The sequence below is a fragment of the Notechis scutatus genome, chromosome Z, assembly GCF_049901735.1.
Source record: "Notechis scutatus isolate UNSWTSFEM ecotype Mainland chromosome Z, rNotScu1.2, whole genome shotgun sequence".
NCBI lineage: Eukaryota > Metazoa > Chordata > Lepidosauria > Squamata > Elapidae > Notechis > Notechis scutatus.
This window is the reverse complement of record NC_142025.1, coordinates 76,189,044-76,199,677: the sequence shown is the minus strand read 5'-3', so window position 1 is coordinate 76,199,677 and position 10,634 is coordinate 76,189,044. Positions and strand designations below refer to the sequence as shown.

At 32.8% G+C, this 10,634-nt stretch overlaps 1 protein-coding gene across 1 annotated transcript in view; it reads right to left on the bottom strand.

The window, feature by feature from the left end:
* Positions 1-5,179: 5,179 nt before the first annotated feature.
* Positions 5,180-10,634, bottom strand: part of ADCY1 (adenylate cyclase 1) — a 256,331-nt gene continuing 250,876 nt past the window's right edge. Inside the window, exons 19-20 of the mRNA XM_087946948.1 lie at positions 9,547-9,671; positions 5,180-8,677 (exon numbers count right to left, since the gene is read on the bottom strand). Of these exons, the coding sequence (XP_087803074.1) occupies positions 8,339-8,677; positions 9,547-9,671 (464 nt within the window). The 3' untranslated portion in view covers positions 5,180-8,338. The remainder of the gene's footprint in view (positions 8,678-9,546; positions 9,672-10,634) is intronic.

Sequence of the window (10,634 nt, the reverse complement as noted above, 5' to 3'; positions counted from 1 at the left end):
AGGGAATTATTGGAGCTCTAGTAGCAACATGACTTGGAGGGCACCAAACTAAGCAAAGGCTGAATTAGGATATGCAATATAATGGCTTGTTTAAATTAAAACAATTATGATGTTTTAATCTTAGAGAAAATTAAAACATGGAGTCCAAATCAACCTGGCAATGATGATTTCATCAGAGGTGTCAAATCAATTCTACTTGCTAAACTTTAGACAAAAAAGCAAATCAACGTAAGAGCTTGTACATTTCGTAGTTCCTCCTTATACAGAGATTTCTACTGAGCAGGCTCAATTAGAAAAGCTTTTTGACTCTGCCAGTTCAAAATGTAGATGGGGAGGAATGTGGATATTTTCAATTCCCCCACAAACATACCAAACTACCACTACCAGGAAAAACTAAATCCTTTGCTCCTTGTCATATTTTTTTTAAATAAAGTTTTATTTGGGTTTTCACACATACAAAATACAAGTAAAACATCTTTTTTGAAAATAACATGGTCCCAGGTTGAACTTCTTTATACAGACACAAAACTCAATTTCATGCTCCTTTTTGTATTCTATTCCATATCTTATTACTATTCTGCATTTTCTATATAGTTTTTCCCCCTCTTTCAATTTTCTCAATTTTATTTTGATTATCTCATCTCAATTCAAATAATTATATTTATACTTTTGTCTGTTCTGTTTCAATTTCATATTATTTTTTCTCATTAAACAAATGTTCTCCTGTAGTTACTAATTGGAGTATGACACCTTTATATCTTTTAATTACATCAATTCAACTCTTATTTAAACTTCAATATATACCTTGTCATATTATTTAATGTTATTCTGGGTAGAGTAAATCCTGGTAAACCAGGTAAAATAAATCTGGGTAAACCAGAATTTACTACTTCGTTTTCTTGGCTAGATTTGGTAATTTTTAACCTGCCCCTTTTGTAATAGTTTTTATGTTTTTATTTCTACATTAATTTCGTTAGACCATTATTAATTGTTCAAACTGTATCAAATTCATTTAAGAATGATTTAAAATAAAATAAAAATTTCTACAGCCCCTATATTTCTTAGGGTTTTTCAAACCTGCTTTCTTACAAATTATTCTGAATGATTTCACTAGAATGTGCATTCTGAAAGCATGATTATTATTGGAGATTTTCAGTTTATTTGAAAAATCTGATAAAATATAGGCAAAAATAAAAAATTCTGGTTCAATTTTTAAAAATCCTATAGTTCAGCTTAGTTATGAATTCAGCTGGTCTATTAAGTTTTGGGTTTATAGTAATCAAGAAATAAGGCAATTGAAATTATATTTGGTAATATGAAAAAATCTAAACTATTTATCTCAAATATCATAAGTAATTATAATTTTTAAAAAACCCAAAACTACAAAGTAGATAACTTTATTAAACCAAATCTTTCCACCCATTCCCATGCAAGTCTGCCTGTTTATACTCTGATGAAATCACCTATTGCTCTTACCACCTTGAGACTTCCACTACGATATCTTAAAATGCTTTTGAGAATGTACTTGATCTTTTTCTAGATGGGAAAGGCCATCACTCCATAGTACAGAATTTGCTTTGCATGCATAAATTCCCATATAAAATCTCATCCTACCTAGGTAATCTCAGGTAGCAGGGCTAAAAGAGACCTGAGCAGCTAATTGGCAGATGAGAAAGGACCAGGCCAAAGGGGTAAATAACCTTGGTACAAAACAATTTCATATACTCAGATCTAAATGCTTGAGATCTTGGGGGAGGGGGGGGGAGGGGGGAATCTACCAGCCAGTTCTTGGGCTACATGGACTAGTGTTTCCAGCCTAAGGCAGCTTCACATGACCATATCTACAGGAATGGTTTTGTGCTCTTTTAATATGTTCTGGGCTTTGCAGAATTATTCACTGCCCAAAATCAATCATTTATCTTGCTAAATCAAGCAAGGTATTAAACAGTACCTGTTGAATTAGCGGCTCAAATTTATGCCACTACTTACTTCTTCTAATTTATATATGTATTTAGATATAGATATATTACAGTATATGGAGTTTAATTTATTGCTTCTAATGACCAAAAGTACTGTTATAAAGGTAGCACAGATGTTTGAGAACACATTTCATATACCATGTAATGTGGGCCAGCAACACTGAGGTTGGCAAATGTGATAGATTTAATTTTTTTGATGCCTTGTAATTTTAGCTTTACTTTTGTTACACACACACACACACACATGCAGCTAGTCATGCTTTAAAAACTCTGTTAGAAGTGATATGTTAAAAACAAGTAAGAAGAAAGTTACTCTTAGCATTTTTTACCAAAATCAGGCATGAACGGCATGCAGTAGATTGCAAAAAAGAAGCAAAAGGACATCTATTTCTAAAGCATTTATATGCATGCGTTGTAAAACTTCAGTTTACAAAAAACCATTAGCATCTGTTAAAAGTGTGCCTATTTGCTCTTTTTTAAAGTCCAAGTATACATGCAATAAACCTCTCGTAGCTAAAGTTATTTACAAAATTTCATATAATACTTCCTTTAAAGTAAATAAATAAAAACATGAAAGGCCAATGTTTTCATATATACAAGATTAAAAATAAATAAGGCATTATTATACAGTTTTATCATAAATTTTTAAAAAGTTGCCTGTCCCCTTATATAAAATTTTTATTTGAAAGGACATCATGGCTAATATTCTGATTAGAACCAGAAATGTGAAAGAATTTGGATAACAATTACTTGCTTAATGTTTTACGGCTGATTCAGTGAGATTCTCAGTGACTTGGCTCTATTTTCTTTGCTTGTCTTGACTGTGGTCTCCAGAATATTCTTAATATTAACAGTCTATCTATCTATCAGACTATCAAAGTCAAATTATGATTTCCCCCTTAAATTTATATAAAATATTTATCACAGCAGATTTATATAAAATTTTTATCACCCTCTGTACGTGTATGTATATATGTATGCATGTGTATACACACACACATATACACAGAGCAGAAGTGAAATGCTTCTGGTTTGCCCTGGTTTGCCCGAAACGATAGTAAAACATTCTATCGGTAAGGGTGGACTGGTAGTAAAAATATGCTACCGGTTTAGCTGAATCGGTATTTCCAACCATCAGCTGGGCAATGATCAACTGTGCCGCGTGATTTCCTGCTTTCTAGCTAATCTAAATCATGCAGCACAGCTGATCCCCCCCTCGCTGTTGTACTTACCTCAGAAGGCTTCAAAATACTTCTTTTTTCAGTGCCCAGTAGGTTTCCCTGAGGCCCACTAGGCCAAAAACAGGGTGTGGGGGGTGCTATGCACCTCTCCCGTGCCCCGTTTTTGCTCCCAGTAGGCTCCCTAAGGCCCACTAGGCCAAAAACGGGCACAGAGGGTGCTGCAAAATGAAAAAAAAAGAGTTTTGACTCCTCCCAATACCTGACCATATAGCCATGCCCACCCAGGCACATGACCACCTGACCACCTAGCCATGCCCAGAACTGGTAGTAAAAAAATTTGAATTCCACCACTGACACACAGTGTATATAGACTTTTGTTTTTTGTTTTAAACAACTTGCTTCTTCTAAGCAAGTATCTCTTGTTTTGATAGTCAAAATAATGTTTAATATATTAGACATTAAAGGCTGAAAAACCTGTAAACCTCCATAGGATTTGAAATATAATTATTTTAAGGTCAAATATAGCTTAAATATATATAGCTCAAATATAAATATATTTTGAGATCAAATTACCATCGTTCAGAAAAATGCAGAGAAACTATTAATTTTATAACTCTTTCTCATGTTTCTTTTCTCTTATTTTGTTTAAAGGAAAATAATACTGATTTATTTTGTTTGATTGGTTATTATGATTCATATTTATGGTTCCATTTCTGTTTGAACTCAAGGCCCTAGAACTCAGTGTTTGAGTTCAGGTTCACATTCAGCTTGATTCTGTGATATGAATTTTACATCCAATTGAACATTTATTGGTACAAAAGAAGCAGCCCAGGATTATCCAATTGAGGTACCACAAGTAAAAGTAATCTCATTCCATCACATCTAGGTTCCATATCTATTGAGTCTTGCCCAAATTGGACCATGCACCAACTGGAATTAAACAATTGAATTAGAAATGATTAGACATAATTCTTATTCAGTTTTTTTGGGCCAGTTATGATACAGAGGATCATTTCTTTCTGATGATGGAAAGAATATGCTTAAGCCACATCATTAATATAACCTATTTGAAATGTTGTAATTATATTGATGGATTACATATATTTTGCACTTATTAGAGTTTATAGATTACTAACTTGGAAATGCTATCAAAATATTGAAGTTTCATTTAGCTTTTTAGTGCATATCCTTTGATCACATTTTTTTTATTTATAGCATATATTCAGCACTAAAAATAAAATGTAAAGATTTAGTTGTTATACTCTGTACTAAATAACAAACAATTTTAGCAATGCAATCTTATAAATGTATATTAAGAATACCCATTGGATTAAAATGAATACAATATTAGAGGAAGAAAGAAATAGAAATAACATATCTGGATAGCAGATAAGTATAGTTTGTGAAATAATTTCAAAGACCTACAAATTAAGCTTGTATGTCTATGGGCTTATATATGGCACATCTTACTCCCTCAATATTTCACATACAATTAGGGGGAAGTACACAGGTCTATCCCTCTGCTACCTATATATCCTTGTGTTAGTGAATAATGAATCTTGAGCTCTCTGAAATGGAATAAGTATACATTAATTTCTAAAAGATGTAATATTTGCTTTGCCTCATTGCTACTATAATGGCAGCAATAGATTAAAACCAGCAAATAGCTACCTGAAGTCTAGTTATTATGTATATCAACCACATGAATATGCCGGCACACAGTTGATGCCAAGAGTTAATCTCTGAAATCATTTATTAAAGAAAGGTTTTCTGAAAATGTAAAATGTTTGCAAATACCTTAATAATTATATCCAGTATCTTTTCATAACAATATAAAAGTTAATCCCCACCACGACCCCAGAACTTGGATATCTTTTCTGTTCTAGTGGAGATTGAAAATGCTTTAAAATTATTATTATTATAAGAGTAAATTGTGCAAGGGTTGTAAAATATTGTTTTGTATTGTATTGCTACCTACTAGCTTATCCCTAATAATTATTAGTCAACTACATTCTTTTTTCAAGTTATGCTTTTACTAACAGCAGTTTGTGCATGTTAAAGAAAAAAGGCTAACCTGCCTTAAGGAATTGTGAATGATTTCCTTAAGTAAAAATAGGACCATATTTGTCAGAGTACTTTTTTCTAGGGAAGTAAAACAAGAATATTCTTATTAAATGAACTGGAAAAATGGTAATCAAAAGAAATAATCATTCAGATTAGAGATGAACCAAAATTAGTGAGAGGTAACTTTTTTTTTTTTTTGCAAATAACTATGAATTCTATCCCTTTACTTGATTTGGGAATAGTGCTTTGTGGAATAAAGAATGGTGACACTGTCAGAGTCAAATGGATGATTAAATCTTGTATGAAGTCCCAAAAGACATATAGAATTTTTTTTGCCCCCTTTCTGAATTGGTGGAAAGGAAGAAATTATTGAGTCTAAAGACTATGTTTTTATATTGAAAATCTTTCCCCAAATTTGGTATACCGTTATCTTAAATCAGAGACAGAGTGTAGCTCAAGAGAAATAAGACTTACTTGTGAGATCGCATTCTAATCTCTTATTATTGAGAGAGAGATCTCCAAAAAACTAGCATGCCTTAAAATTTGCTGGAGAAAAATAGTTTTTTTTCTCTCTCTTACAGATCAAAGCTCTAAATCTTCAGGAAAGTCTCTTTATACCAGCAAATAAAATGAAGCTCAGAGATAAGTCAAGTGAAGCCCACAGACAATAGATCCACTGTGAAACTGAAAATATTTAGATAAATGAATGGGAGCTGAGAGAAAGCACAATGCAATGCTGTCTCTTGCTGGAAGCACAGTATTCTTAAGAATGCAACAAAAGCAATTGTACTATAATAGAAGTAATATTTTTATAATAAAGTCTTGAACAACATAAAGAGAAATCCAGAGGTTTCTTTTTTAAACAGGCCAGTGAAAATCTCATCTTCCCAATACATCTATCTTTCATAATCAGGGCTTCTAAATTTAATATATGTTCTGCTCTTGAGATATACCACATGTTAAAAGTAAATATTTCTTCACTGGGAACAAAGAATAAATATTCACTATAGAATTTTGGAAATACTTATATGAATAAATTGATCAGGATTAAAATGAATATAAGAAATTAGCAATAATGTCACAAATAAACATCTGGATATTCTTTATGTGTAATGATCAAAGAGACCTGAGTGCCTGTAAAGGGTATTCACATTTGAAGTTAACTTTGCTAAAATGATGAAAAAGTATATACTTGGCAGCCTCAGCTTTTCTAGCACAAAGTAAAGCTGAAATCTGCAAGAAATTTCTCTTTTCAATTTTTTCTTCTATAAGTCCCTCACCAGCCATTTTGCAGATCAGAACAGTGTCTTCTTCTGCTATTTAATTTACTACATCAATTTCAAGCAAAAATAACAAAGAAGACAAGCACTTTGAATATTTTATGGGAAGTAAATTGAAATTTGTGTGAGCTCTAAAGAAGGTTTGTGCTTTATAGTAATTCCTGTTTATATTAACATAATTTGCAATGGAGACATTTCTTGGAAGCTGCACTCAAGGCATTGAAATAGAATTCAAAAGCCAGGAAATGGAAGAAAATATTCTTATACAATAAAAACTTTGGCTGCCTGACATTTCCAAAACTTTTATAATGTTAGTATTAATAGTATTTTTATTTGAGATGTTAAAACCATCACAATGTAGATACATTAATTGATTCTATCAAAATAAGAAGCTTAAACTTTGTATTTAAAAAGTCAACATGTATTTGTTAATTAGAATCTTCATATGAAAAAGACGAGAACAAACCTAAAATAGAAGTCATCTGTAAAGGATTTGCATCAAATAATATGGATTGGATCTGAAATATCTATTTCATGATAGGAACAAACTTTTGTTCACAAATCTATGAATTTTTCAGGGAAGAGAACTATATATGTGTCGAGTGACAAGTGTACTATAATTTAATTGCTTTTAATAAATGTCTTAAATTAGCCATTTGGCCAACTGAAAAGGCATAATTTTCTACAGTTTAATATTCTTTTAGCATTCTATCATGGAATAGTTAACTGAATTCTATTCCTATCTACTATCTTCTCCAATATGGGAGCTGCTGTTTCTATGTGACTCTGTGCAACAATATGAGATAAACCAGTTATGGCTAACCTTTTTGTCATTGCTTGCTGAAAGTGCACGTGTGCGCACCTGAGAGCACGCATACATGCCTGCACCCATAATGCAATGCATGCACGACCCCCCACGCTTCCCCTGCCCCCTGCGCATGTGTGTCCCGCATGCGTCCCGCTCCCACGCATGCACAGTGGAATTGAGCTGGGGCGACAGCTCGCGTGCCCGGAGAAATGGCTCTGCGTGCCACTTCTGGCATGCATGCCATAAGTTTGCCATCATGGAGATAAACAGTGCCACACCCAAATGTTTGTGTGAATAAGAAATCATTTGTAATTATAAATTTGATGAGTATCCAATATCTCCAATAAATCTTCTTGTGTGATCTCTGATTTATCACTATGCAGTTAGGCTCAATCAAAAATACAAAACATAAAATGAAATTTAAAAGCTACATTTCTTTTCTTTAACAGTTACTACTTCCTACATTACAGCAAGTGCTGAATTTTTTTTCATTTTCCTATAAATACTATCTTAAAGTATTCTACAGTGCTTTCTTATATTTTCATATAAATCAAATTTATTGTCACCCTGTGCTTAAACAGCAGCTATAAATGATAGATCAAGCACCCTGGATATGATCATATAAATGTTCTCTCGGCTATATGATATTGTGAACATTTCTCTGTGACAGCAGAAAATCAATAGGAAATGGAACAATCCCAATTTTTCTCACACAAATTCATGTGTTATGTTGTTTATGCAAATATCCAGTCTTATTGGTGTGTTATCTCTGTTATCTTATTTATCTATTAAAATTACTGATAAAATATTCCATAGTTTCAGAGAATCAACATTAGACTTCTCAAACAGAATTGCTAGCCCTTATTTGATCCTTCCCGTAGTAAGTTCTTATTAGTGGTTCCCAAGTTCTTTTTGGTTGGATTGTTAGACTTCTTGGTTACTATCAAATTTTGCAGCCTTAACCTTTCTGATGACCTCTGCTGTACATGTTCATCTCAAATGACAGGATAAAGATTTTCACTGATTTCATGCCTCTTTTATAGCTGGCAAAGAAGGAAGATAATGGAGTGTCTGATTAGTATGTGCTATTGGTGGTTGAAGTGTTCCAGACCCAGTGTTTGTTGAAAGGCTGGGGGATGAGCACATAGATGGACAACTTGTGCCCAGTTTGGTCTGAATGTTTGCTCTCCCATAGGAATAAATTTTCCTTTCTAAGTTTAAAGATCGTATTTGTGAATTATTTCCATCGGTCTTTCCTTCTAGAAAATAAGTCAGCATTTCACCTTTGCCTTTCACACTGACTTTCCCCCGACAAACACACTCATAATTGCACCTCTTCAATATACGTTGTACTTCTTCCGTAACCTGTAAATTAAACAAACCTCAGTCACCAGTGATTACTAGATAACAGATCTTTCTTTAATAGCCAGTTCCCTAAACTTCATTTTTTTAAAGAGAAAAGAGCATTTGTTGTGGCTGTTTCAAACTCCATTCTAAAGGAAATCTTGTTCTGCTTTCATAATTATCTTTTAAACACCAAACAGAATTTGTCTCAAATCCTGTGAGGATTTTGGATTTTTCATCTTTTTTCCTTGCAACTTTTAATATCACAGGGGAATTGTTCAATATTCTTGTTGAATAAGAACCCACTCGCTCATCTTTTTTTTACTAGTCATATTGATTAGTATTTTGTTTTCTTTCTCTATTTTTATTGTTTATTTTTATTGTTCTATGATTTTACTTTCACTTTGTTTAAACTTCCTTTTTATTTCTTTGTTTTTTTATTGTTGTAACCTCCTAGAATAACTCCATGACAAGATAGGTGGCAAATAAATTTAATAATAATAATAATCTCAAGAAGTAAGAGCAGCAAAACAATATCTCTCTCCTCTTATTGCATCTGCAGAGTGCCACTTCTCTATTACCCGGTTACCTGGTCCTCTTGGATAATGGGATGCCAGAGATTTACCTTCAGGGCTTCACAGAGGAATTTGCTATGGTTGGTGGCTTGAGGGTGTTCTGTCCATCTTTTTAACTTTGTTATTTTTTTAGGGATATTATGGGTTTTTTATTTTTAAACCATTCAGACAATGAGATGGGTGATGTATAATTTTGATTAATAAATAAAGTAAATAATTTTTCTATAGATGAAGCTTTACTATGTTCTGAGAAGTAACCAATGGGTATTTTATTAAGATTGATGTAATTTATAAGAGAACTCTGAAAATACTCACTTGAATTTTACCTTGTACTCCAGTACTATCCATCCTGCTAGCAACATTTACAGTATTACCCCAGATATCATATTGAGGTCTTCTGGCACCAATGACACCTGCCACTACAGGGCCTACATTAATACCTGAAAAAGAAGCCAAATACTTAAAAAAATGAAATCTAGTAGTCATTGGGCTTGGTAAGGAAGTATCTGTGTCCCCTACCCATCTCTTTTTAAGGATATATTTCCATTCTACTGAAATTGCTTTTTGATATTAAGAAGCTGAAATGGAGAAATAATATCCAGTCTATAGGACATTCCCAAGTTACCCTCAATTGTAAACAGAAGAATGCTGACTTTCTTCTCCTATAGGTTTCCAGGGGACAAAACGAATTATCTAGTTAATAGATAATTTCCCCAAATTCCACTAATAAACAATAAATAAAAACTCATTGGCTGTGAAAGAAAGACCTATAGTACTTGTTCAATTAACCCTGAATAACTTTATTATAGCTGCCAACATGTTTGATAAGCCTAAGCTTATCTTCAGGAGGAGTTCCACTTTGGCACAATCTCTGGGGAGATGGTGGTGAGGAAATGAATGTTTAATAACTGGACACTATCAATAGCTAATTGTTTAGGGTGGTACAAGCTGATTTTTCGGTTCTTCTTGCAAACAGTAAGAAAATGACTAGGAGGAGGGGATGGTGGTATAAACAGAAGAAGAACAATGAGAAAATATCTGGCTTTCCCACTGCAGACATATTATATTTGGAAGTGCCTTTTTGCTGCTTATGTTTTTTTTAAAATCTCTCTGAAGATTAAAACATAATTTTCTTAAAGACTCTCGTAATCTCTCTGGAAACTTCCCCCTATGGACGAATGAGGAATAAAGGAATTCCAATTTCTACAAGACTGTTATTCTTATTATGATAATTCATCCCTGTACATTTTCCACATCTTTAATATTAATTAACAATTGTCAAGTTAAACAGAAGAAAATTATTTATGCAGCATTTAGATATAATATTAGCTGCTATATACTGTCAGAATGTAGGATTTATTTTGTTTGTAAAATCTCTGCTATGAATGCGGGCAGAAACAGTA